At 43.4% G+C, this 27,798-nt stretch overlaps 3 protein-coding genes and 1 long non-coding RNA gene across 9 annotated transcripts in view; 3 read left to right on the top strand and 1 right to left on the bottom strand.

Moving 5' to 3' along the window:
• Positions 1-6,615, top strand: part of LOC115548857 (uncharacterized) — a 15,929-nt gene extending 9,314 nt beyond the window's left edge. Inside the window, exons 3-6 of one of the 3 annotated variants that reach the window (XR_003977656.1) lie at positions 3,439-3,621; positions 3,969-4,024; positions 5,101-5,276; positions 5,959-6,615. This is a non-coding gene — a long non-coding RNA (uncharacterized LOC115548857). Of the gene's footprint in view, positions 1-3,438; positions 3,622-3,968; positions 4,025-5,100; positions 5,277-5,325 lie in introns of all 3 variants that reach the window. The other 2 variants (XR_003977655.1, XR_003977657.1) reach the window with 2 other exon arrangements.
• On the bottom strand, positions 733-11,171 carry LOC115548855 (caytaxin). 4 transcript variants are annotated; one of them, XM_030363729.1, is made up of 13 exons: positions 10,857-11,171; positions 10,280-10,376; positions 7,602-7,679; positions 6,462-6,520; positions 5,946-6,137; positions 5,079-5,243; positions 4,730-4,832; positions 3,948-4,079; positions 3,506-3,592; positions 2,758-2,856; positions 2,207-2,242; positions 2,049-2,096; positions 733-1,554 (listed from the first exon to the last, which is right to left on the bottom strand). In XM_030363729.1, the coding sequence occupies exons 3-13, from the start codon at positions 7,676-7,678 to the stop codon at positions 1,515-1,517; spliced, it is 1,038 nt and encodes a 345-aa protein (XP_030219589.1). In that variant the 5' UTR covers position 7,679; positions 10,280-10,376; positions 10,857-11,171; the 3' UTR covers positions 733-1,514. The 4 variants fall into 4 exon arrangements, with proteins under 4 accessions (XP_030219589.1, XP_030219590.1, XP_030219588.1 ...); XM_030363730.1 differs by lacking the exon at positions 10,280-10,376; XM_030363728.1 differs by lacking the exon at positions 10,857-11,171 and having other exon boundaries at positions 10,280-10,686.
• A 2,937-nt stretch (positions 11,172-14,108) lies between these two features.
• On the top strand, positions 14,109-18,639 carry LOC115548630 (complexin-4-like). Its single transcript, XM_030363394.1, has 3 exons — positions 14,109-14,144; positions 15,657-15,742; positions 16,137-18,639. The coding sequence occupies exons 1-3, from the start codon at positions 14,109-14,111 to the stop codon at positions 16,387-16,389; spliced, it is 375 nt and encodes a 124-aa protein (XP_030219254.1). The 3' UTR covers positions 16,390-18,639.
• Positions 18,640-19,100: 461 nt separating this feature from the next.
• On the top strand, positions 19,101-25,807 carry rx2 (retinal homeobox gene 2). The gene is made up of 4 exons (XM_030362948.1): positions 19,101-19,462; positions 19,920-20,415; positions 22,788-23,044; positions 23,494-25,807. Exons 2-4 carry the CDS (start codon positions 20,133-20,135, stop codon positions 23,929-23,931), a joined length of 978 nt encoding a protein of 325 aa, XP_030218808.1. The 5' UTR covers positions 19,101-19,462; positions 19,920-20,132; the 3' UTR covers positions 23,932-25,807.
• The last annotated feature ends 1,991 nt before the right edge of the window (positions 25,808-27,798 follow it).

Raw genomic sequence — 27,798 nt, forward strand, 5'->3', positions numbered from 1 at the left:
TGCATATTCTTTGTACGACTCAGTGTTCAGTCACGACGGAGAAAGTGCTTTGGCCCTTTGTCTCTCCGATGTGAGTGCCTGCATTGTAGATCTGAACGGCGTGTTGTTATCCCACATGACTCTTAACAGACCACCCGGGCCGCCATCATCTGGCACAAGGACTCCCAGCTGGTCCTTTTTAAGAATCCCCCTGGCCTGTGGTGGAGTTATCCGGTGCAGACAGGTATCGGGTTAAGCGTGTGCTTCCAGGCGATCCCCGACACCCCCGTGTTGGCTTCGTCTATTTATTTTTCCCATGATTTTCCCCGTGTGGCACACAGTGATTCATTCCTGGGACGTCCGCCGGGGAGGGGTCGCCCACAAAATGGCCCCCTGTGGCGACAACGAGAGAGAGCGAGAGAGAACGATAGTGGGCGAGAGGGAGCGAGAGAGAACGAGAGAGAGCGAGAGAGAGCGAGAGAGAACGATAGTGGGAGAGTGACAGCGAGAGAGCAAGAGAGAGAACGATAGTGGGCGAGAGAGAACGAGAGAGAGCGAGAGAGAACGATAGTGGGCGAGAGAGAGTGTGAGAGAGCGAGAGAGAACAATAGTGGGCGAGAGAGAGCGAGAGAGAGCGAGAGAGAACGAGAAAGAGCGAGAGAGAGCGAGAGAGAACGATAGTGGGCGAGAGAGAGCGAGAGAGACTGATAGTGGGCGAGTGACAGCGAGAGAGCGAGAGAGAGCGATTGTGGGCCAGAGAGAGCGAGAGAGACTGATAGTGGGCGAGTGACAGCGAGAGAGAGCGAGAGAGAGCGATTGTGGGCAAGAGAGAACGATAGAGTGCGAGAGAGAACGCGAGATCTCTAAAAATAGACCTCGCCCCGACCCCCCCCCATGTCCCTCTCCCCCGTCCCCCCCCTAACCAGTTTTCATCTTGAACTCTGAAGGGCGAAGAACACTAATTGACTACCCCCGTTGACTACTTACTCAACAGTACCGTCCATTAAAAATAGCAGCACCCGCGGGTGGGGGGTACGACTGGTGCTGAGGAGCCTAGCAGATGGGGCAGTGTGGAACGCAGGGGTGCAGCCCTGCTCCTGACAGGGACGTATGGATGGAAACCGAGTTCACGCTGTGCTTTTAGGTGTTCGGACCCGGTGACGGCACACTTTGACATGCAGACCCATAAGCAGAGGAAGAGGTTCTTCTTGGGACTTGGGCAAAAATATCCCTTTGCCCAAGTATGGTGTAACAATGTTTTTTCACTGACTTCATAATAAACGACAATGTTTGAGATGAATTGTCGGTAAATCAACTGCGTGTATACTTGTTTCGGCTCGACTTAACGTTGATTTTAATAAAATCATTTAAAGAATGTCTGGAACCAATTCAAATGATGCCTATTCCTCACCGTTAACATGTGTTTATAACCGAGATCCATGTAGAACATTTCCCCAAATGTCAAGAGTTTGTGTTATCGGAAGGAGGACATTTCACAGCAGATGAAGTCTGATCAAACTATGTGCACCTCACTGTCAAAGGTCAGGGTCAATGTGCCCCACGGTGGAGCTGGGCCTGGAGGAAAGACACACACCATTAAATAAGTGATACCCGGTATGTAGGGTTAGGCCAAGAGTACTCAAAAGTATTTTGTTGCTCGCTAAGGTGTCCTGATATAAGAGCACATCTGAATTTAGAGAGTAGGCAGGAAGACGTCAATTTTAACTAGCTAGCAATATTAATATGTGAAAGCCAATTCATTTAGCATATACAGATTAGGGTATAACAGTCGGATCAGTCAACGTTTAGTCCTGTTCTGATCTGTTCTGCTTAAACAAATCTTAAAATCAGTTCTCAGCCTTCGAAAGGCTTAACTTTTCTATTTCAAAAGTAAACCTCTTTGTACATTTTTTTTCATTTACATTCTCGCGCGTTGTAACTAGTTTTAACTGAATGAAAAGTAGGTGTTTGAAGTAATACAAAATTATTATATCTAATAATTGTATTATACATAATAATATGTGCTATTTGATTATAATATATTATCATTATTATTGAAACTAGGTCACCTTTCTTTGTCTGCTTCTGAGTTGACTTGCGGCTGTTCTTGTTCAGTCCTAAAAGGTCAGAGAAGAAAAAGAAGTTACCTCTGGCTGCTGTATGTTGGCATGAAAACTATTTGGATTTATGTTTTGTTTCTAAGTATTTTTAAAATTGAACTGCTCACCTCTCCTTCTGCACTCTGAGCTTCTCGTCATCATACCTTAGCGAAATTGAATTACAAGTGTGTAAAGGATATGTCTGTTCCATAAATATGCTCCACGAGATAAGTTGTTACATAACACGTTAAGTAATATGAGTTTCATCTAGCATGGGAGCAGAATATTTACATTAATTAGGTGATTTATAGTCTTGGATCACACTCTGTAACATACTATTTCAATTATGTAGCAAAGTTCCGAACAACTCTCACCTAATTTGGTTGTATCGGACATGGAACATAGAAGAAGCACTCAATTCAGTGTTTATATGAAAACAGTCTCCGCTCAGTTTACCAATAGGTGAGGTTTACAATCATCAACCAGAGCACATATTAGGACAGAGTATATATACTCTAAACAAAATTGAAATCATAACTATAACCTTTATGGAAAGCGTCAAGTGGTAAACACGGCTTGTAAGACTGCTTGTGAAAAGCTTCAGTTTTCTTATGATCAACAGAGTGTGTTGGATACACATAGTGATGACAGTGACCTCTGGTGGTCTAAAGGTACTTACTGCAGCACACACTCTGGGATCTGGACGTGCACCATGGGGACGATCTGGCTGAGCTCGTCCAGGCTATAGACATAACGAATCTTATCCATGAACTTCACACTGCATGAGAGAAACCACATAATTATGCCATCGTTCAACCAATCCAAACTTAAAAGCCTTACGTTTGTGCATGTAGCACATGTACATGCCTGTAATAACTAATGGTGATCGCAATACTGACAAATATGTGGCAAATACGATTACCTAGAACCAAAAATAAAGAAACATTTGAGTCCATGTGTATATCTTCTGTTAGTTGGACAGGCAAAAGGGCAGACATTTCCTGTTTTATAGTAGACCTACAAAGAAATACACAATGCCTGAAAGCATGTACAACTGTGTACATATATGCCCTTAGGGCATGACATTGTTATCACTGTGTGAATTTATAATATTTTATGTATGTATTTATGTATTACTGGACATTTTGTACACTATTTTTGTTGTTGCATCTTTCTATAGTCCATGGGCTGATGTGACAAGTGAATTTCTCATGTATGGGCTGAAATAAAGTTCCTATCAATCTTATCTACTCAAACCATTGGAGACAATGTGATAATCCACACCGTGACTTTATTCTTGACTTTATTCTTGACCTCATCCGAGCCAAAAGTGACTATTCCAGCACACTTTTTTTTACAGAATTTGATCTTCACAGGGACCCCCAACCTCCCCTCCTCCCAGTGCTCCATCGCCCGCAGAGGGTTACCTGACGAAGGGTCTGGAGATGGCGAGGACCGTGCGGATGAACCAGGACGGGTGGGCGATGATCAGACACTTGAGGTTCTTCCGTAACCTGCGTGCGCACGGGAAGAAGACATGAAGGTGAGCCTATGAAGTCATCCCAGGCACCTCCTCACCCATCTCCCTCATCAGCATCCACAGCACCTTCCTTTATCTAATCCACAAATATTAGTTTGATTTAATGATAGACTTAAATACAATTTAGAACCTTTACTCAAAAAAGAGTGTTAATACATGGGAAACTGATATAGCCAACCAGCTTCAAAGACACAAAAAGAAGAAGAAGAATGATAGGTTTGAAAATAAAATAAATACATCACAAATGTAAAACAGATTTAAACATGCATTGATTTTAGATTTTTTGACACAACGATTTCCAACCAATGTAAATGCTTTTTTTCTTTTACCTCCTGTCAATCATCTGGTAGCACTTCCTGAACCAGCTGATCCCGGGCATCTTGCGGCGGGGAGTGGCTCCATTCAGGTAGATGATCATGTAGTCCTCGGCCACCAGCAGCTCCAGGCTGCTGATGACGTAGCTGCACACAGACCATCACAACCAGTGACCGGGGAACGGCCTCTCCCATGCAATCAGCAAGACGTACCAACGTTCCCAGTCTAGAACTAAAAGGCTGATTATGGAGGTTCGCCAGGACCACGCAGACACCTCGATGCAGTCGTGAACCTGTTTTGGTTCTGCGTCGGGTTTCAGTGAGCGGACCAATCACAGCCCTCGCTGCTGCGTCGCCTCAACGGAAGGTTACAATTTTTGGTAGGCTCACATCAGGCCCCTTGCAGGGGACGCAAGGGGGGTCCGCAAGGACATAAGGGGTCCGTAACCCCTTTATGTGCACGAACATGGGACCATAATCAGCCCTTAAGAGTTGCACTAGAGAGGCTTGAAATCAGTGCTTATTTCTACCTCGGATAAGAACGGTCTAGTGTGGTTGGGCTGTTTGACTTCCAGCAGAGAAGTTCTTCATTCGAACCCTAACAGGCACCATTTGTCTGTTAGCATTCTGGGAGCATTTAGCCTAACCCCTACCGGCACATTAACGACATGAAAGATCACTGCTAATAGCTTTGGCAATATTTGCATGATGCAAATAGCGAAAGATTACATTATGTATGTTTATGGCATGATTTAATGCCACCATATTTACTGTGATGGTGTTAGAATGTTCCTCACAGAAAGAGGTTCTCCATGATGTAGGTGTAGTCCTCACAGCTGCTCTCAGGAAGATAGCAGGCTGCAAACACTATGATGGCATTCAGACCCTCACCATAGTAACCTGGGAGAGAGAGAGAGAGAGAGAGAGAGAGAGAGAGAGAGAGAGAGAGAGAGAGAGAGAGAGAGAGAGAGAGAGAGAGAGAGAGAGAGAGAGAGAGAGAGAGAGAGAGAGAGAGAGAGAGAGAGAGAGAGAGAGAGAGAGAGAGAGAATGGCACATTCTTAAACAAACTTTGAAATACACCCCCCCCCATACACACAAACACACAAATACACACACAGTACCCACATGCACGATCTCACACATACCTCCGTGGGTGACCACCCTCAGGTAGGGTCTGATGGTCTGCATGTCTATCCTGTGCTCCTGGTCCCCGATGACCACGGACCTCCACAGCCGCCCGCTGGCGTCCCTCTCCTCCTCCCCGTCACTGTCCCCTGGGAGCCGCTTGGCCGTGGCCACGGGGGTGTCGTCTGGGGCCCCCGGGAGAAGCACAACGATCACAGGTCTGCACTGCACTAGGGCTTCATTTTGCCTCTTATTTTTTTGGTTTAGCAGGAGAACTTCCGTCCAGGAAGTTTTGATGGGAAAGAAAAGGTTTCAGGACCAATGGACACATCGGGTTTCCAAGCATTCTCACAACACACGTCATCACACTCGCTTGAGTGTGAAGCCCGTTGAAGGCTACCATTCTGGATAGTACGTTTTCAGCTGGAAGTGGTAGGACACTCGTGTTTAACAGGTCATTTGCTGAAAAAAATTACACATACGTTCACCGACGTCAACACTCTCTCTACTAATATTAGGTTTTTAACTGATATTTGACTTTTATTTATCCAGTAAGGTCCCATTGAGATATAATATCTCGTCTTCCAGGGAGTCCTGGCCGGGGCATATAAGTGATTAGCGGGGTAACTCACCCTATAAAGAAAAACCAAGCCAACAACACAATAAATATACCTGCATCCTTATATATCTGTACAGGTCTACAATGTAGTGCAGAGATAAGCACGAATTTAGGACCTCAAATTTGAAGTTCCAACTGAATCACAGATGAGGTGTGATCGTTGCACCCTTCAGTTACTAACACATAAGCAATAGCTGCAACATTTTACTTTGCTCGAACAACTGCATGACAATTTAATCTGCAATGACATCCCTTCCCCCGTACTGACCCTCCCACTCCAGGTCGTTGCCGTTGCTGTTGTCCAGCGAATCGGTGTCGTTGGGCGTTTCCATGGCGTCCACGTCCAGGTCGTCCAGGGACGCCTCGCTGGGGTCCAGGGATAGCTTCATGTGGGGCGCCACCAGGGTGCGCCGCTTGCCCTGCCCAGCGGAGTCCCCCAGCTTCAGGGAGCTGGGGGGGTCTGAGGGGGTCACCAGAGAAAACGGTCTTAGAAGAGCCAAATTGAAGTTGACATAATTATCATTAAACTTTTTTATGCAGGTTGGTGTTTCTGAGCGGTTAGGCTAGACAGGCTGATAACCTTGTCCCATTTCCTTTTCTGGCATTTCATTATCTTCTCTGATTGTAGGGAATTATGAAAAACATATGATGTGTTTCCTCTACGTGAATGGTATCCTTGATTGCTATGCTAATCGATTTCCCTACACAGTCATTTTAATGTGCTGTAAAGCGTTGATATAAATAATGTCATATTATAAGCCTACTATCGTCCAACTGAACTGACTTGTTCTGTGGTCAGTGAGGCCGTATGATGACTCAACGTCGCCATCTTCTGGCAGTGGTCTGAAAAGAACAACAGTAACAGGAAAGTCATAAAGATGTACATATACTAGACGGGTAGATGCTATTGACTGAAGATTAAATGGCTTGAAGCTTGATTGAGTCGTTCTTTTGCCTTGTTTTTTTCAAATGTACAAAAAAAGTATTACGATCCATGCAGAATGTCTCTTTGTATCCCTTGGCACACAGAGGTGCAGTTGTGGTTTATATTATGTATCAAAGTACTATGGATGTCGTGAGAGAAAGCAGCCTCTGTAATTACCAGCCCTGACAATGATGTTGTAATTACACGGATAAATGCTGGCTGCTATGCAACAAGCCCAGACACAGTACACACACACGGGTAAGGAGGGCAAACGATCGCCTGAAGTCAGGACTGCTTTTTTGTTGTCTGATGGTAATTGCAGTGATTATGTTGCCAGTAAAATTGACAGAGAGGAGGGGAGCAGGCCTGGATAACTATATTAGGTGCTGGAAAAAGCATAAAGGCTTAAGCCAACACACTGAAATACAAAAGACAAAACGGCAATACAGTATTTATATATATTTAGCGGCAGGCAAGATTGTAATGTTAAAATGTAGTAATCTGCCTGCAGGGAAACTATTCAAAACTATAAATAGACACACACATATAGAGCCATACCCTGTGTGAGTCACCCACGCACAAGGCACACAGATTTATGTATAAAATAATCCGCCCCATGTGAGTGACTCAGAGCAGGCACCAATTTACACAGACTCTCACTGCAGTGGAGAAATAGAGCGAAAAGCAGTTATGTAATATAATGATGCAATCATGCACTAAAAGAGTGATGCACCTCTTCTGCTCCTCCTTTCCTAACTGTTATTTATTTGTTTCTATAGTTTTATCCTGAAAGCTACTTTAGAAATCTGCGGTAGGGGATAGGGCATCTCGCTCTAGGATGGACACACACACGCACGCACACACACACAAACACTCACACACGCGCGCGCGCACACACACACACACACACACACACACACACACACACACACACACACACACACACACACACACACACACACACACACACACACACACACACACACACACACACAGTACCTGGGGAAGTCCTCGTCCTGCCACTCATCCTTCACCTCCATGACGTCCATCCCCAGGGTGAGCTCCGCTGTGCTCATCCTGGAGAGATGGACAGACAGACAGACAGACAGACAGACAGACAGACAGACAGACAGACAGACAGACAGACAGACAGACAGAGTATAATCCTTTGAAACAACAGGGGTTATCCTAGAAAAGGCCATGCAGATCAACACTGCAATGGAACACTTTGTTCCCTTGGCAGGACTGTGCTACTGTACCATAACTGTGTTATAGGCCCTGATGGGCCGACTCAATGAATTAACTCATTATTCACCTTCCTTCGCATACATCCCACAGGCCAATGAACTGAACATAAAATAACTCTCATTCAGCCCCTGTTGGTCAATCTATAAAGAAACAAGAGACCTTAGTGCAGAGAAGGCAGCGGCAGTGGCGACACAGACCACGCTACATGATACAACCCAAAAGGAACGCGCATACACGCATGAGCCTCACTTTCAACCTGCTCCTACGCATCTCGCTTCCCTGCGGGGGGGTATTCCTTCTTGTGCTTTGCTGCACATCGCATGAGATTAGACGCACCTCTAGAAAAGCCATGCGTGTGTGTAGAGTGTGTGTCCAGTGTGTGTGTGTGTGTGTCTGTGTGTGGGAGGGGGGCTGCCTCGAAGCAGATGCATCCACCTTCTGTCGGTCAACTATAGCATGCGGATGATGCATCAAAGCCGCCGGTCAGCGAGCAGTACCCATGTGGAAACAATCTGAAACAATGGGAAGCAGAGAGGGGGTTCGTAGCTCCAGGGTGCCCTGCTATGTTGGTGGTGCTACTGCTACTGCTTCTTCTGCTGCTGCTGCTAAACTGGCTGCGGGTTAGGAACACCGAGTTGGCAGAGTAATGTTGTCTTCTGTGAGAGTGTGTTCTTACTGCACAGTATGACTGCCGCTAGAACTATGTCGTCTACTGTCACCATGGCTACCAGTGTTGAGATCATGCTTGTTTTGGAGAGATTCTTAACATTTTCGCAATAAGGAGCGGCAGGAGATGTCCTAATTAAGGATGAGTAACAGACTGAATAACAAGAAAATAAAGACCGCGCACACTTGAAATCCATAATTTGAGTTATGGGAATTTAAACCCGGGATTTCAAAGTGACTGTGTAGGCTATATGGAGTCAGATCCAGTCTAATCCAATGTATTTGTTGAGACCTGGTTCGAAATTTAAGTCTCAAGTGGTTTGAATGCCCAGATTACACTAAATGTCCTTATGAGTCATCAAAGGGGCAAGGGAAAAACTCCCCAAACCGACAGCCTTGTGTTAAAGTGGCACATGGACGCGATTAGGGGTGTCCGTGTGTGTGTGTGTGTGTGTGTGTGTGTGTGTGTGTGTGTGTGTGTGTGTCTCTCAGAGGGGGCTTGCTGGGGCTTGGGTTTGGTTGCTTTAATCTTGTAATCCTATATTCTTTTAATTGTTTAATGTGGATTTAATGAGTAGAATCTGAGTCTCATCCACAGGTTTGCCAACCATTATTGTTCTTTTAACTGATCTAAACTTATCTTCAGAGCTTTTCGTTTCAATATTGACATTACGTAAAAGGAAGTGTATATGCTGAGCATTTATTTTAACATAGTGCAATAATAATAATAATAATAATCAAACCACAATATCAATGTTAACCCAGGTGTGAACAGCAACTATTTCAGGGGGGGGGGGGGGGGGGGGGGGGGGGGGGCGAACTGCCAAAGACCCACACACAAACAGCTGACTGGGACGTGTGGCTGGCCGTCGACACAGATGTCTCTGGTCGGACTGCAGCTGTTAATACAGCGAGGAGGCGCTGACGGACACGAGCAGGGGGGGAGCGTGTGTGGACTGGGGATTGGAGCCCAGATGGTGGTCCGGTCCTACAGCCCTCCTCCACTGCCCTCCTCCTCGCTCCCTCTACACTCCCTGCTCAGCTTTCAGCTTTCACCACACGAGGGACACTCTTTACCAGGACATATTCATGTATGACAATATAAGAAGGACCCCAGGAGGACCAATTCAATAAGTAAATATAAACAATTAAATGTTGAATGTATTTTTTTGGATGGATTTGGATTTGCACTAGCTTTATCATAATACGTATGGAAGGTAGTCCTGACTGATACATTATTATTACCCAATGTTAGACAATCTCTGCACAATGAACCATCCAGTAGTCTGAGACTAGTCTGTGACCAAAGACAAACACTAAAAGATTTAGTGTTTGTCTCAGCATAGCCTTCTGTGCAGTAGTGCAGCGACAGGTCAGAAAACCCAGATGATCAATTGAAACAGTGATACGGATGATCACATGACCAGGTTCCCTTTTTCCTCCTTTTTTTTTTTTTCTTCTTATGAATCTCTTCCTTTCTTTAAACAACCGCACACTTCACAATATCTGGGATGGGTGGGGGGATTATGACATTGGTGAGTGAAATAGAAATAGGCTACAGCGTGAAAGCTTTTCAACGTTGCGATACTGCCACAGGTCATTAAAGAGCAGTCAGGAGATCCTTAATTCTCCATACAGCACAAAGATGCAGACATCGCAGCAGGCAGGCTGTGGACATCGGGGATCTAACCCAGTGCTTGCTGTGGGAGTCGAATCCAACTTCCAATAAAACAAGGTCTCAGATGAGAATAGGAGATACTCACAAAAGAGTGGTCTTTTTTGTGTCGTCCGATTGTTTTCCCCTTTAGCTTTATACTTCCCAGTTGTGATCATGTGAACGCCATGCTTTGCTGAGGACATCTGCAGGTAAAACACACTTTTATATAGTCAATAGTGCGTAGTCCTCTACTCTAGAGAACGAGGTTATTCCGAATATCTCCTATCGCCTCCTCCCTTCCACCGAGTGAAAACCCAACCGGAAAATAAATTCTGCGTCCTTATCGCATCCCGTGCTGAATCAAAACAGCAGCTTCCTCTGTGAGGGAACTCTGCCTCTAGCAGAGAGAGAGAGAGAGAGGGAGAGAGAGCGAGCGAGAGAGAGACTATACAAGTAAAACTAGGACAACCCCCGTCCTGGGGGGTTTTCAGCTCTAACGCTTTTTTCCTTCTTCTGTTTGAAATATTATAACATTTATATCATCCTCATATGCTCCATAATGAGCACCCCCCCCCCCCATCCCTTGCAGGCTCTCTAATCCTTCTTGGATGAGGTCATCCCCGTCGTGTGGGAACTGCGATGCGATTGGTTATGTAATCGCACCTGCTGCTGCTGCTGCCTACCTTCTCTGTGGAGTCCTGGGGTTCAGAGAGACCTGCGTGGATGTGGTCGAGGTGGAGTGCAGTAGCAGGCTATGGCATGGTCACTTTTTCCGCTCCAGTTAGCACTGAGTTAGGTCCTCAGGTTTGAGATGGGTTCACAGCCAGCGAAAGATCACTGCGTTCTTGCCACATCTCTCTCTCGCTCCCTCTTAATCTCCCTCTCCCCCATCTACTCTCTCTCTGTCTCCCTCACTCTCTCATCATCTTTTTTGGACTCCCTTGATAAACCCCTCCTCCGCATCATTTTCCTCCTATCTCTTTTCCATCATGCAATGATGCTCTTGACCCTAAACTCCCCACCCCACCCCGTCCCCTCCATCTAACAATCCCTCCCACCTTTCTCTCTCTCTCGCTCTCTGTAATTCTCTCCTCCCTCACAGCTGCTCTGAGCTTCGTTAGTAAACACAAGCCTCAATTTTTCCGATCTTCTAAATTGCTATTGGCTGGTTGATGACATGTGCAGGATTTTGTTAATAAAATGTTTGGGTTTTATGCCTACACCAGGCAATATATATATATATATATATATATATATATATATATATATATATATATATATATATATATATATATATATATATATATATATATATATATGCGAAACATATTCCCAACTGTTTGTGTATAATGAGATGCTGGGTCTTATCCTGTCAAATGTCCAGGTTTACTTTCCTCCCACTAGGTGGTGGTAGAGAGCACTGTTTTGGATGAAGCCTTAATCTGCATGTCATTCGGCCAGCGCTCGGCAATAACAAGTCTGGTCAGGCGGGGCGAATGAGGGCGCAGCTCGTTGAATAAATACTGGGCTATGTTCCATTTGTTATCTTGTGTTTTCTGCACTCGATTTTCCTTCGGGAACCTTCAAAAGCCATTGGCCATTGAGTGGGAGGAGGCGGGTTCATCCTGTGTCACATGGTGTCTCGTCGGACTGAGACTGGCCTCTGATGGAAAGCGATGCTGATGTGTGTCTCAAGGGGCCACCTATTCTAGAGGGTTCCTTTTTAGACTTTAAATAGCCTGGCCATTTGCTTTCCATCAAAGAGAGTTGATGCCAAGTGTTTGTCCCTTTCCCCAGTGTTTCACTCATCTTCATCTCATCTAATACGGTGCATGCATTGAAACTTGTCAAAATGCAAAGATTTTGTTTTTTATCTGTGAGTTGTTTGGAGGTTTACAATTCAACAGAGGTGTGTGTGTGTGTGTGTGTGTGTGTGTGTGTGTGTGTGTGTGTGTGTGTGTGTGTGTGTGTGTGTGTGTGTGTGTGTGTGTGTGTGTGTGTGTAAGAGGGGAGGGGCCAACAATGAAATCTTATTTGATACACACACAAACCCCCCCCCCCCCCACACACACACACACACAAACACACCCACGAAAATGTTATGCTCGGCCCAAATATTTGCTGACTGCTTCTCTGCACTGCAAATAACCACACCTTACAGCCCTGAAGGTGTTGCTCCACTATTGATTTTACGCAGTTGTCAAGCCCCAAGATAAGTGGCCTCAGATACAATTGTCTGCTGAACGACTACATGTAATTGTTAAATGACAGGCCAGGATATTGATTCCAATGAGATTACCTGTTCGATCTCACTCTGTCAGGGCAGTTAGGGCATCATGGGTGGCAGAATAGTGAGTATAGTTAGGTGGAGCTTTATTTGAATGTAATTTGTTTAAAATTCCATAGCTTTCCGTCAGCTACTAGTAAGTGAAATGCTCTAGAATGACCATTTAGATTGCAGACTGAAAGCGTATATTTTCAGACAAAACAGAGAATCTTTTTCCTGATTGGTTGGGGGAATCCATCTTGCCTGTCAATAACAGTTGCGTGAATCTAAACCTTTTCATTGGCTGAGAAACGCAGGGAGGGAGCAGAGAGGGAGCAAAGTGGGAGGTTTTTTGTGAGGATGGGTTATTTTCAGAATCTTGCCTTCTTTTCTGCTTTTTCTCTTTACAACTTTCAATTCTTACCTACCGCACCTTATAGATGAATCATCTATGGTCCCACGGCAGGTCAGTGCTAAAGGCCTCACTGCTCCATGGAACAAGATGTCCTGTCGATTATTAATGGGCTGCCAATTATGAGCTAAGCTTTTGAGCTGTTATACTCTGCTCATAATGCATTCATACACGTAACACATCTCCTAAAACCGACAGACAAAACCCACTTGGTACACTAGCATAGCAGGCCAGTTTTATCTAGAAAGTAACCTGAAACCTGAAACTTTGTTTTATCACTTTTGAAAACGACCCAAAAGCTGTGATAGTGTCAAGACTTCTTTCTATTGGCAACTCTACGACCAGCCCCTTTCAAAGGACTTTAACAGACCACATAGCTTGTCGGTACCACCCAAATATGGGGTTCCTCATGAAGCATGTGCATAAATTCACAGTTGGGGAGTTAAAGAGGCCGCTGTGGGCGTTTCGGACAGGAAGGAGATGCCAGAGTCTATAGGCATGTCCCGTAGGCGTTTGAAGAGGACCAGAGGACACGGATTGACTGAAGTGAGTAGATTCAAGAATCAGGTACATCATGTTCTCTATTATCATTGAAGAAAGGCACCAGGCCTTCTTCAGAGTATCGATTGACTATAGGGATGCATGTTGATTTAAAATCTCCATGAAGTGGTGAGGTCGGATTCTCACCTGTTGGATCGCTTTAAAGGGGGAGACATGTAGGCCTATCTGTTTTGTTGTATCAATGAAGCACTTCATCCATTAAGCTGCCGTCCTATTTAAACAACAATAGATAAAGAATGCAAGCCGTCATTATGGAAGGCCCCCGGGATTTGTCTGCAGAAAATTCTTACACTGTGGTGTGCAAGAGCAAAGGGATTTAATATAAAACCTTTTTTATTTAATTAATTTATTACTACTGAAGTTAGACCGTTCAATAGGGTTAAATCATCTCACCAAAGACCTGAGCAGTTTAAATATTAGGGAGTGGCATGCAAAATAATATATGAATGAAATGTCAAATTTGAAACCGAATTCTAGTCTTGTGGTAAATAAGATAGGATAGCACAGTGCTTTATTATTCCTAGATGGGAAGTTCAGGAATTGCTGCCGGGGCTTTCTGTGGGCAAGATAACCCACAGAGCAGCTGCTTCCAGAGAATGGATCATTTGTATTTTTACAAATGGAACCATGTCACCATGTCAGACACCGGACAGATTATCCGGGAACTGCATCTTTTAAATGCACTGGATGTCCGGTATGAGCAGGCTGCGGGGGTTTGGTGTGCTGGAAAAGGTGTGCTCCGCGTCTGCCCGTGACGTGTGTGTGACATCAATGGAAGCAAGCCCGGCTAAGAAGGAGGCTTTAGGTGGGGATTTGTTTTGCTTAGTTGGATCTCAAATTAGCCTGAGTAGATGAGTGAGAGATGGGTATGATAGGTCTCGTAGACGCATAGTTTCCCAAAGACACCAATAAACATGGCCCGCTTCTTGGACGGCGCACGCTTAAACAAACAAAAATGATACATATGGATATTAAGTATATTTTTAATGAGATGTTATTAAAATATGATATGACCCCTCACATTCAGTAAGGTGTGAGATGATTCCAACACATGTCCCAAGAACATCATGTTTAATATTTTGACTGCATAATTTTTACTAAAGTATTCTAGGCCTAGTACAATTTGTGGTTTTGCATCCTTAAGTAATTCTAATACAGAGTTCTTGATTGAGGGGATGGAACCAGGCTTACCTGCTTTGAAATAGTTACTTCATTTTTAGAGCAAATATTTTACACCTGGAAGTACTTTGTATTATTATTTATCAAAAGGCTCTTTAAATATAAATGTATGCTCTACTATAGTGGCTAGAGCATGCCATAAGTGTTTTATTCGACAACAATGATTGCATTTGTGCAGAATTTGCCATAACATATTTAGTTAAGTTTCAAGAAAGACATCTTACCATTTTTACTTGTGGTTACGCTGAATGCTAGTTAGCTACTTTATAAAGCAACAGCACCATGCATTAGCTAACACAAACCATCAATTATATTTTCTACGATTGGGACTCTCGTCTTAACCAATCAAAATAGCCCGGCGGGTTGATCAAATCGTCATAACGAGCTAGATCAGGCGAAGCCGGTCGATACGCTCTTGATCGTTTAGGTCGCAAAATGCGTGCGTGTAGTTGGCCACTCTGAGCTAACAACATAAGTGTGGGGTGGTAAAACTGCGGTTAAGACACTGAGCTTTCCTAGGGGGCTTAGAAGATGGCCACCTGCCTCCCTGCCTTCCTCTTAACCTCTTAATGCTTTCACCGTCTGTTGTGGCTGCATCGTTTGGGATGGAAGTAGGGGCCTGTAGACTTGGAAAGTCAAAGTGAAACAGGGTCGATGCAAATTCAGTCCGGATTCAAATGCTAAACCAGTCACTAAACTGGTTCTGGTTAAATGAAGCGCTACACCTTGGAGGAATCTATCGGCCTCTTTGGTCCCAGCCTTATAACATGACGTTAAAGTTATTCCAGGAAATCATACATTAAAATAGGAACTGATGGCCTCATTTTTATGGTTGAATTCAAGACATAGGCTGACAATTAAAAGTACCATTTAAGTTGAATGCAAATGGAAACCCTGCACATCATTTTACACATTAATTGATTATCTTATCCTACTGTAAGTTTTGGTGAGGTGAGGTTTAAAGCCAGAACTAAAGCATGGTATATTTCCAGTTGGCTGTACTGAACAATTTATTTTCACCGCCTACTTCCGACTTTCCAATGCAGGATCAAATGGGATCAGTAGTTTGCCACAAAGAAGGCAGAGCGGGGCAATCTGAGAGTCGCACTCAGAGACAAATACAGGCTTCCAGAAGTAAGGGGACCATTATCGTTTCATTTTTTTTTGCCATTCATATAATTGCTGCTTTTCTAAATTACCTCTCAAAGATCTGTTAAAAACTAAATAATTGAAAAAAAAGGATGTGTATAGAAACAAGTGCCAAGCACTTACAATTGCTAGGTTAACTCATTCCCTGTGTCCAACAAAGATAGCTAGCATAAGAGGTTAGACAATGCTAAGTAACATTTTTAAGTGCCAGGACGTACAACATACATAAGTGCGAAGGAGGCATGCTTTTGGGAGAGTAAGGGAGCAGGAGGGGCGGTGGGGGGTAAGAAGGGAGGCTATGCAGAGTCCAGAGTCCATATAGTAACTATAATTATACTAATAACTACTCATTTAAACTATACTACCGGTGCTAATGACCGGGTATCATTGTCACAGGATGGTTCAGACGGCCGGGGAAGATCTTGACCACGCGGAGGACCTCGAGAAGATGGTGGAGGAAGAGGAGAAAGAGGAGGAGAACAACAAGTCCTTTCTGGGGAAGATTCAAGACTTGGACGTGGACATTAAAACCAGGGGCCACCATGATGGAGGGGAAGCAGGACGCAGAGGAGAGGAGCACTGGGATGTGAATGCTGTACGGACATCCGGGACATATGAGAACTGTCTCGTTGCACATTTTGAGGCTTAATGTACGAACTGACTTCTATTGAAGATATGCCTCATTGGTTTACGGACTGCTCCACTGCAGCAGATGTGTCCAATGTGACTGGTTTATGAATGTAATATTTTCAACATGGCCGTTATGTGTTCTTCCGCTCTGTAGAGTTGCAGCATTACAGTTTTCCCATATTCCCATTTTTTTATTTATTCAAATGGTACGAAACGTATCTTCTTATAAGGGTTCAACAAAGGGTCCAGTTTAATGAGCAGTAAAACTTGGTCGGGTCAGGGTAGGTCGGACCTAATCTAATCTAATCTGAGTGGTTGCTGGGTGAGTATTTACTAGTTGATGGCTGTTGTGACAAACACCAAGATTAAAAGATAAGGAACCGACAGGTTTCAAGGGGTTTTGTCTCTGCTAATGAGGCCAGAAGCATTGGCTTAACTGATAATCAAACAAACCTAAATGTCCTCGGCAATAAGGTCGATAAGCGGGTGCTAGCCACTCTGTGCCTATTGATTAGCTCACAGTTAACAGTAGTTTGAATGGTACACTCTTTTACAAAATCAATTATGGGAACATATGCCCAAGCATGCTTTCCTCCCTGTAAATATATGAAATGTTAAACTAAATATTAGTTTAGTTTATTCTTTTACATATATAACACTTCAGTGACAATATCATATATGAAGTAAAAGATAACAAGATGATTCATACATTCAGCTTCAAATGACCATCAACAAGTGTCTGTTTTTACGGAGCGCACCAGGAACCTGTTGTAGGACAGCGCACCCGGAACCTGTTGTAGGACCAAGTGTCCAGGCGGTGCCACCACCCCCTGAGCACGTTGCTCCCCACGTGATCCCCAGCCCCTTTCCTTCCTCCTCTTCGTCCAGGTCTTCCTCGGACCCATGCTGTTCCCCAACCCCCTTTCCCCCTGTAAGCTGACACAGCTCGTTCAGACGTTAGCGGCCTGCCTCCTAATAGGATCACCGCGGATTAACCTGTCATCTGATAAAACTAAGAGGCTCGATAGCTACGCTGCGCCATCTTAACCAATTTGCACTCAATTAGGATAATGGGGGGAAAATCGAAAAGAGGGGCAGCCTTAATATAATAATGTGTTAATATGATTATTCAGCCAATGTTTTCACGTCAATGCGTTCAAGCACTCGGGGCGATATAGGGATCTTGTTATGCAGATCAGTCACGAGACAACAAGTTAATGTGACCTCAACTTACTCGTGTGGAGGTATAAGCGAAGTGTGCATCTGAAATGTAGCCTCTTAATCGTTCATCGCTTAGATTAATCAGCATCAGAGTTCAATTCGATTCCCATTCAAAGCTAGAGATTTACAGTTTATTCTCTAATTGGCCCTTAGCAGGTCGTTAGCATAGACACTCTTGCACCCACAGGGAGTACATAACATACATGAACATTTGCAGGGTGGAGGGTCGAAATAAAATAGATGACTTTAAATTAAAAAAAGACAAATAGATACAAAGGTTTTACAACAACCAAAGGAACAATGTGGCATCCAAGTCATTTAACCAATTGCCATTAAGCCCATCGAGCTCACTTAATGAGCACTGAGGGACAGGTCATTAAGTGAGCTCCTTTAATGAGTTAGCAATCAGCTCCATAATGTGTCCTAACCTGCCGTGTCTCAGCCCCACTAGCAGGCCCGGAGGCTGGGCTGTACACACAGCACATGATGGGACAACGTGGATATAGTTAACAATTTGACGGTGTTCAAGAATGTGCCTTGGCTGTGCCATTTATCCTTGAACAGCCTCTAACTACTTCTAAAACAACCGATCCTTTATTTTTTATGCATTCATACTCCTATAGTTATAATTTGTTCCATGCACAATAAATGTTGTTCAAGTGTTAAAATGCATTGAATATCACCGTTTGTATTGCTACAGAGTAGAGTTCACTCCAGATACACGAGTTGATGTCACAGGAAGTGAAGTCGTTAGGCTTATTAAGGACAGGCTTGATCTCTGAGACTCCTGGCTGCCACGGCTTTGAGCGGGGGCAGCTTCAGCTACAGGAGACGAGCACATGGTTCTATATCTGCGTCTCCAAAGCCCCTCTCCTCTCCAAGAGCAAGAGCATATTATTATTAGAATATGAACGGAGGTTCAACTCTATAATACTCTCTCTACGTACACAATGATCCCCAACGGTGCATTTTCATCTCATCTCGAGACAACCAAAAACAAAATTGTATTTAAAGATTGAACTAATTTAAATAAACTATTCTTACTGTATTCTATCCGACTCATTCTGTGCTTAACTCTTTGCCATTTGGACCTGGGTCCGACCAACCAGCAAGGCACATGAATATATCAAAAAGGTAGCAATCTTCAAAGTACTTCTCAAGCTCGACATGTCGGTAAATAAAAAGCTTTGAGGAAACAATGAGCAATTCAGTTATTTTGCTTTTTTGCCCTGATGTTGTACCGCACTTCAAAACATGGAGGTGCACGGAAGGCAGTTTGTGTCTGAATCCAACTGTTTCTATGAATACAAGTCTTTACTTTGTGTAGCCATTCTAGTTAGAGTCCATCTCTGTGTCTTTACCCCCCCTCTTACATTGTCTATAATGAAGGGATTAGCGAAAACTCTCAGTACGAGCCATTATCTTTCGGACAATAGAGTTTTTGAAAGAAAGTTTTGTTAAGGCTTCATTAGCGATGGCCTCCCTCTGTGGTCTGAATGCAGGGCACATTTGGAGCAATTACTTGACCAGAAAACAACCGTCAATCATTCTTAAAGGGGAAGGAGTCCAATTAATAAACCTCTTAAACCCTTTTGGTTCTACATCGACTGCCTTGCGAGCTTCTGGTGTCCCGTGCGGTTGAAGGAGAGTTTTGTCCACTCAGAAAGACATTCCATCAGGTTGTAAGACAGGGGGTCCAGCACTGATTTCTTTGCTCACTTGGGCACAGGGGATTCTCAAGGACTTAATGGGGGAGTAGCGAGTGCCTTACAGTAGCCATCCCGAGTGTCTTTGGCTGTCATTTGTCTACTTATGGACTGGTGAGTCAACAAGCACACAGCCTAGCCTCTGCAGCACCATCGTGATAGAGGGTAAGTTTTCGACTTCGCCTGCGTTTCAGATACATCGGGCACTCTGCTTGTTGGCTTTTTCATGCAAATCGATTTGATTTCAGATTTGCAGAAAACAAAATGTTAAAAGTATTTATATTGATCGGTTTCTGAAGAAGCTCTCATTGTTGGTTGGTTTGGTACATAATTATAATTTAAGTTGTTATTAATTATGCATTTTCTATTACAACCCTAGATTTGATTAATCTAAATACAAAAAACAACACCTATATATGCTAAGAGCATAAAGATAGAGCCACAGCAATATTCAACAGTAATATAACAGTAACAAAATGATGCCATTCAATGTTCAATATTTAAGTGGTCTTTGAGATCATACAAGCCATCATTTTAGAGACTATATTACTCATAGCATTTCATTTTCCATTATAATTTCACCAAGATGATTTCTGACTTTTCCCCATTTCCCCTGTTGCAGCTAACAACATAAAGTCTGGGACATTTTTGCTTCAACTTTTCGAAGCGAGACTGGAAGAGGGCCGTTCTCCGAGGCCTCACTCATTATCCCCGGACCGCCGAGGAGAGAGAACTTAACAGCACAGTCGCACCTTCTTTCCTCCGGATCGCATTTCATCGCTCATCCCGACATACTTTTTTTCTGTTCTTAACACGAAGAGGATCACTCTCTCGGATGCATTTGTCAATGGATACCCTCGGAATGGTGGACGATGGTTGCCTGGACAACTACGACATGTCAAAGGGTGTGGGTTTGAGTGGCGGGGGCCGGGTCCACAGCATTGACGTGATACTGGGATTCAGCAAAGACCAGGACCCGCTGCTCCAGCACGCTGGGGAAGTCCACGACCACAAGGTGAACGGAGGCAACCAGGACGACCCTGAGAAGCAGGCGTCCTCCGATCCGTACAGACACCTCTCAGACCTGGGCGACAGCACGGAGCATTCCACTTTCGATGGTGAGTGGGAAAGGCACACAACCATGGCACGTTCTTTGGAAACCTCTCTAATTAATAGTTATTAGTGTTCTGATAAATATGGTACTTATCTTGCCTTTTGATATAAATCACCACTGACAGCAATAAAGTGTTAAAACCCATTTTGGGGACATTTTTGGAACCCGGTTGACAAGTCTACCAAACAGATATACTTGAAGCCTTTATCATATTGCTTAAGAAGGAATTAAAGTATGACAATGTGGAGGTTGTGTAGATGATGGCTCGTTTAGGAAGCATTGGCTGACCTGAATTTGGACTGTGGGAGGCTGCACACCTGTTCCACATTGATTAATCAATGATTGATTAATCAATGATTGATTAATCAATAGGCACGGGATAGACCAGCAATCACCACACACATGCAGGGAGAGATCCCCTGCATGTGAACCAGGTCATGTATCACTGTCTACAAACTTTAACATATATCGGTATTCCAACGTCACCACCCGGCACCCTTTTCTCAGAGGAGCCCAGTAAAGTTCCCCTAGGTGGAGTATGGCAGCCCCCTAGGTGGCGTGGGGCATTGGCTTTGTTACACTGGCGCCCAATGTGGGGCCTCTCCAGACCACTATCATGCAGGATGGTGGTGTTGAAAGCCGATTTATTGTACGGTTTGCAGATAATGAAACATGACGCTAGTGCTTCATTTTTTATCAGGCCGGAGATCTCTCCCTGAGCGTGGCGAGACTGTTGGTCTAACCTGTGCACACTGCTTGCTCAATGTGCCACAGGTGTGCAGCCTCACACACACCCAGAGTCCAATCCGACTCTGGCCAGGTGAAGATGCTTAAACAAGCCAACATCCGCACAGACCTCGCAGACAAGGCTTGTTAGTTAGTTTCTCACTTTGAGGAAAAACGTATTAACATGTTAACTTAGGATACAAACAAGTTTCAACAGCAACTTTTGAAAGAATAACATGCTGAAGCCAACGCATAAGTATTTATATTATATTTGGTTACTTACTTTAAAATGAGGGCATCCATAAAACAATAAAAATAGCAGGGCTTCCATATTTAAATTATTAGCAGCATATCATGCTTCAAGCTTTATTGAGCTTACAGTCAAGCTAAAATAAGAAGGTTAAGCATAGCATAGCATTTACCATGCTAACTATCCATCAATACTACTGAATTATGTATAGTGGCTATTTTTTGTGGCTGATCATTAAAACTTTTACTTTCATGACCATAGAATGTAATTCAATCTACGAGTCATTATAAATGGATGTCACAGAGGTTCAAACTGTATAAAGTTCTACTACACTAAAAGTAAATCATTGGGTCATTTCTGTATTTTACACAGGATGTTGAAGAGGTTGAGTTTCTAGGTAATCTATACATTACATATACATTTATTTATATTGACGGGATATGATTGTAATCCTAAAAAAAATATGAAACCCCCACTCCCAGTTCAACGTTTAGGAATTTAACATCTAGATTTGTACCCTTGGATTTACCGGTTTAACTAGCAGCATATGTCTTGGTCGGATTACTCTCAACTTAAAGGACGATTTCAGTGAAAGATGCCATTGGGATAGGCGCTTTTGCAGACCCTTAACCTTTGTTCACTTCCCAAGCATTAGCTTGACAGATCCCTAGCCTTAACCCTTCAGTTGAATTAACAAAACATTTACGTCTTAAAAATCAAAAATATTGGGATTCAAATCCCAGAACCTTTCTGATGGGTTATATGCTAATAGACATACATAGGATAGACACACAGCGAAACAGTTTGAGTGCAACACCATGGAAATATATCCGCATCCTTGGACGCAACTGACGAAAGCGTGACCGACGTGATGGCTAGATGAGATGAAAGAAGTATTGTTTACTTTCCCTTGGCCAGTAGACCATGGCAGGCCTGGCTGGGGCCGCTCCCCTCTTGAATAGAGACAAGAGGAACCCCGTTGCTTGTCATGTCAGCATCAGCCATTGTTCCACGTCCTCCATCCACTTTCATTGATTTACTTTACCAGTGACTTACTTATCGTAGAGTGGTATACCAGATACGATACAAAGGATTATGTTGTGCCCAAGGAATAGAGCTCCCCAAATATATATGCTGCCACCTTGGGGCTACGACTGAGTGACTCGGCAAGGTGGCTTTTGAAAGATGTAGCCCACTGTCAAAAGTGTGTCACTATCAAAAGATATGAGTGAATTTAGCATTATTCTAATGAATAGGCTTGCTTCAGAAATAAAGCAAAGAAAACCTCCTCTTTGGGTGATGATGCACTTCAACATACACACCTAGCATTCTGCATGAAGTACAGATCTTAACAACATAATGTAACAATGGATTTCATTGGGTTTCTCTGTGATTCGCAGAGTCTGGCCTTTTCTCGGGGGAGAAGTGTGAGGAGGGGATGGGTGAGCTTCCGAAGGACTTGGGTGACGACGGGGGTTCCCCGGAGCCTTGCAGAGACGACGACCACCCTAAGAAGAAGCACCGGCGAAACCGCACCACTTTCACCACCTACCAGCTCCACGAGCTGGAGAGGGCCTTCGAGAAGTCCCACTACCCGGACGTCTATAGCCGGGAGGAGCTGGCCATGAAGGTCAACCTGCCAGAAGTCCGCGTTCAGGTATGGAGGCTCTTGATCAGTGACCGACTGATATATCGGCCAATATTTGTGTTTTTTACGTGTATCGGCATCGGTCGATATACTGTATATATATATATATATATATATATATATATATATATATATATATAGATATAGATATTTTTTTCCCCAGTATGATTTACAAAGGTTCAATACATTTTCCTTTCTTAAATTGAGACTTTGAAGAACTAGACATCATTGTGTCTTTTTTACGATGTATATTGAGGGAGCAAAAGCAGTATCAGTAGAATCAGCTCAAGAAAATCGGTATCGGCGTAGGAGAGAATATCGGTATCGGCTAAAGAAAGAAAATCAGTATCGGCCCTAAAAAATCCATATCGGTCGATCCCGACCCTTGATGGCATAGCAGGCAGCACATGTCATGTTTGTCAACTCATGTTTGCTAACCTGCTCCGTCTTCCGTCCAGGTTTGGTTCCAAAACCGCAGAGCCAAGTGGAGGCGCCAAGAAAAGATGGACACCAGCAGCATGAAGCTCCACGACTCCCCCATGCTCTCCTTCAACCGCGCCCCTATGCCCTCCAGCGTGGGCCAGATGGCCAACAGCATGCCCCTGGATCCCTGGCTGGCCTCGCCCATGTCCAGTTCCGCACCTCTACACTCCATGCCCGGGTTCATGGGTCCGCCTCAAGGCCTGCAGCATTCCTACTCCAGCCACGGCTTCCTAAACACCCCTCCGGGGATGGTCCAGGGTATGCAGTCGATGCCCCCTCCTCCCTATCAATGCCCGCCCAGCTTCAATGACAAGTACCCCATGGAGGACGAGAGGAGTTCCAGCATCGCAGCGCTAAGGATGAAGGCCAAAGAGCACATTCAGTCCATGGATAAGACATGGCAGCACATGTGATCCGCTGGGAATGCTAAAGCGTGCAGAATGGATCTTAAAGCTGCTCCGGTAAATGTTTACAACAAAATGTTGGCGGGTATTTGGGGATGTTCCTCTGAAGAGGAGAATGGCATCACCTTGAATGTTTTGGACGTTTTTTTGAGGATAATGGGCAACTCTCAAAATTATAGAATGGATTTTAAATATTTTGAATGCTGTAACCTTGTGAAGAACAGTTTTGGACTTACGTCACAAAAGATTATCACATTCCGACATGACTATTTCGTTTTTTTCTCATGGACTGTAACCTTGTAGGAAAATTATTGGTTAATGGTTTATGTTGATGAGGATGATACAACCTATAGTAGAGGAGTATGGTGAAGGAATATGCAAATTGTGTTTGATTAATTGCTAGTACATTGGCTAGGCATATATTACGTGGAGATGTACGATATATACATTGAGAGTTATGATATCAAACCCTCATTAATGTCATATTACTTTTAATTGGATTGTAATGAATTACCTGAGCTCCCTTGCCCCCTTGGCCGGTTGACAATCCCTGTGCTTATGATCCTCGATACCAGACTTCTGTAGATGTTTTGGTTTAGCAGGGGTATCTACACAATCTATTGGCCATATTTTGGTCAAAATAAATCACAAGCTACTCTACGAAATCAGCTTCAAATCACATGTCTCAAAGAGTATACTAATAAGTGAGATTTGGAGGTTTATAACTATGACTTAACATTCATTTATAGAATACGAAACTTTGGTAGTTGGAGCTTATTCAAATTACTTTTTTGTGAATATTGCCCCCCTCCCCCTTTGTGGTAGGGGCGGGTGGACAAAGTCACCCAGCACAATCTGTCTCGGAGGCTAATTTAAGCAGACAAGCATACCTCTTAACACCTAATCACCGGTTTTAAAGCGATTAACCCCAGTTTCTCAATGTCCAACAAAATGCCCTCAGAAGGCCCCCTCCCCTGTCACTCCTATCAGGGTTTCAGTTTGCTCTTGCATACTCTTAATTAGCATTCCATTAAAGTCCATTAATTACATTTTTATTGGTAAATATTGCTCCTTACTGCATTCTTTTCTTACGTTAACCAGAGAAACATGGATTTTGGGTGGAAGAATATACAAGTGCTGGCAACCTTGCCTACCTCTAGGAAGAAGCACTGGTTGCCTTTGTTATAGGATCACAATGTTTAAAGTTGGATTAATTTGCACTGACGTTGCACACAGACAAAGGTAATTGGCCAGGGTGTGTGTGGGGGTGAGTGTCTGTGCAGATGCAATCCTGATGGGTCATTCACTTAACCAATGTGGAAGCATCGTCCGTCTATCGTTCATCTCGTGATAGTCCTAAGGCTGATTGTAAGCCTTCTTTTATTTTCCCTTTAATATGAAAAATAAAGTATTCTCAGCACTCTAAATAAAAATTAAAATTATTTGCTAGGAAAATAATTTGTGCAATCTTTGTACTATTAAACTAAAGAAAAGAGAAATTAAATTCTTATTGTGCATGTTAAAACATGTACAGTACAATGCTGCTCAGCAATTGATCCCTGACATTTGCCGTACATAAAGGCATTTAGAAAAAGCAAGAAGTTTGTGTTTGCTGTAAATATATTTTTTTTAACTTTTTGTGTACATTTTTTTACTTTATTTGCTATAACAAACCCTGTTTGTAACAGTGGACCACAAAAGCCAAAGAAAAAATAACCTATGGACATTTATATACAAATATACATGGAACTGTGAAAGTGTTTAAGATGTTATTAAATTAAACTGCTTATTTTGCAGTTTTCTATCACACCACGTTTCTTTAGACGTTTATTTTCCTTAAATCTGTGTGCAAAAGAAAGGCAATAAAGATTGGTTTGTAACAGAACAGACTGAATCTTGAATCTTCAAACTAAAAATGTATTACTTTCTTTGCGTATACTCATAACCACAAAGAGCAAATTTGATCCAACCCCTTTTTCATCGACCCCTCACAAAAGTAGCATACCTCAGCTTTAAAGGACGGGGTCAACATTTGCATGTCCCACTGTTAAGCCATTCTTAGTTCAAAACATGTTACTCCTACTCCTGACCATACAACAATATTCACCAAACCAACTGATCTGCAAAACTGTTGCCGTTATAACCGTCCATTGCGACAACCACATTGTCTTATTTTTCACAGAAACTTTTGGTGAGGTTTTTTTTGGTGTGGGGTGGGGGGAGAGGGTCTGTTGTGTTCCCCTGGGTTGGCGGGGCAGGGCCAGCCCGTTACTCAGATCAGGCTCCACTCCATCAGCTCTCCCCAGGGGTGTCGGGGGCCCCAGCTGCAAAGCTGCAGGGGCCCCTAGCCATGATGCTACACATGGACCTACTGGCCTGTGTGGCCCTCCTCAAAGATGACGTATATAGGACGACACGCAGGTGAGGCAGAAGTCATTGGAGGAAGGGGAGGATAAAAGTAGGCTTATATGATAATAAATTCCGGACTAAATAACAGACTATTTTTAGCCTTTTCTGGGATCCATATGATGTCGGACAGCTTTTTTACCAGGGAACAAGAGAAAAAGTAAAAATATATATTTTTTCAAAATAAAGTACAATACTTTACAGTAGCCTAGATTGGGACAGAAGTAAATATGTCTACAGCATTTAAAAAAAAAAACGTTTAGAATTATTGCAGATTAAAGACAGGTGACCATAAGTACGGGATAGAGTGGGTTTACTTGCAACACCCATATATTTAAGCCTGCAAGGTCAACGTGATTACCATTTGTGTCTTGAACATTCTGTTTCTTCTAAAACCCCACAACAGCGTGGCTGACACGACATTTCCATAACTGCTCCACTTACAGCCTATATTTAACCTCACAATGATCAATCCAAGACAAGGCTTCCTATGCCTAGTATTTCGCACATGGCCATTATCTCATATATTTGTACCATAAATGGTGCAAGTCAAGTAGTAAGAACTATGCTTATAAAGTTAGAATTATTCACTACCTTTATTTATGTTTTTTTATCCGTTCAAATCGTCCATTACACTCATTGAACTAAGCAAAACGTAGACCTACTAACGAGTATGCAATTGAATACACCTGTCAGCATTTAAATGAGGCTTGAAAGGGAAAACATCCGGGAAAGTAATTAATTTCATGTTATTATTACACGTTATATTGTTTGGCTAAGCGTGCGTTTCAGTGAGCAGGCTAGCGGGATGTGGTCCACGATGGAAATAATAAGGGAAACGGTCGGAATTAATTGGGTTTGATAAGACCGCTTTTCTTGACATAATTGGGGGTCAGGGGGTGGGGTGGGCACTTATTGGATGGCGAGCGCATGCGTCTTGTCTTTTCTCTCTTTTTCTTCTCTCTCATTCAGTTGAGGAAGCTTGTACAAGTGTGCACCGTGTACGACTTCCCACGGACTTTCAAAAGCCCAGCACATTCATAAATAGATACAGACGCAACCAGACGAGGGCATTCATGAATGCAACTAGTGTTGTTGACATGCACCGCAGCACATAATACGAACATAACAACATACCGTACGGGGTTGCTGCGTGATACTTAGTGAAGTATGGTTAGTATTTGTTTTGGATTAAGAACATATTTTCCTGATGCAAACAGGCAGGTAACAGTGGTACACATGTACTCACCATGGTCGATGCTAGGCGACTACCTTGCCAGGGTTGAAAAAGGGCCAGGCAGGCATGTATGTGTGGTTCAAGGACATACAGTATCTGGAATTTGGCGCCATCTGTCGGATAATTATTGTAGTTTTGTTTAAATGTAAACTTAAAACATTATAACAAAATGGAGAAAATGAAAAATAAGGAAAGTATCGGTAGTGCACTTATAAAATAATAATGCACGATAA

Source organism: Gadus morhua, chromosome 8 (genome assembly GCF_902167405.1).
Source record: "Gadus morhua chromosome 8, gadMor3.0, whole genome shotgun sequence".
NCBI lineage: Eukaryota > Metazoa > Chordata > Actinopteri > Gadiformes > Gadidae > Gadus > Gadus morhua.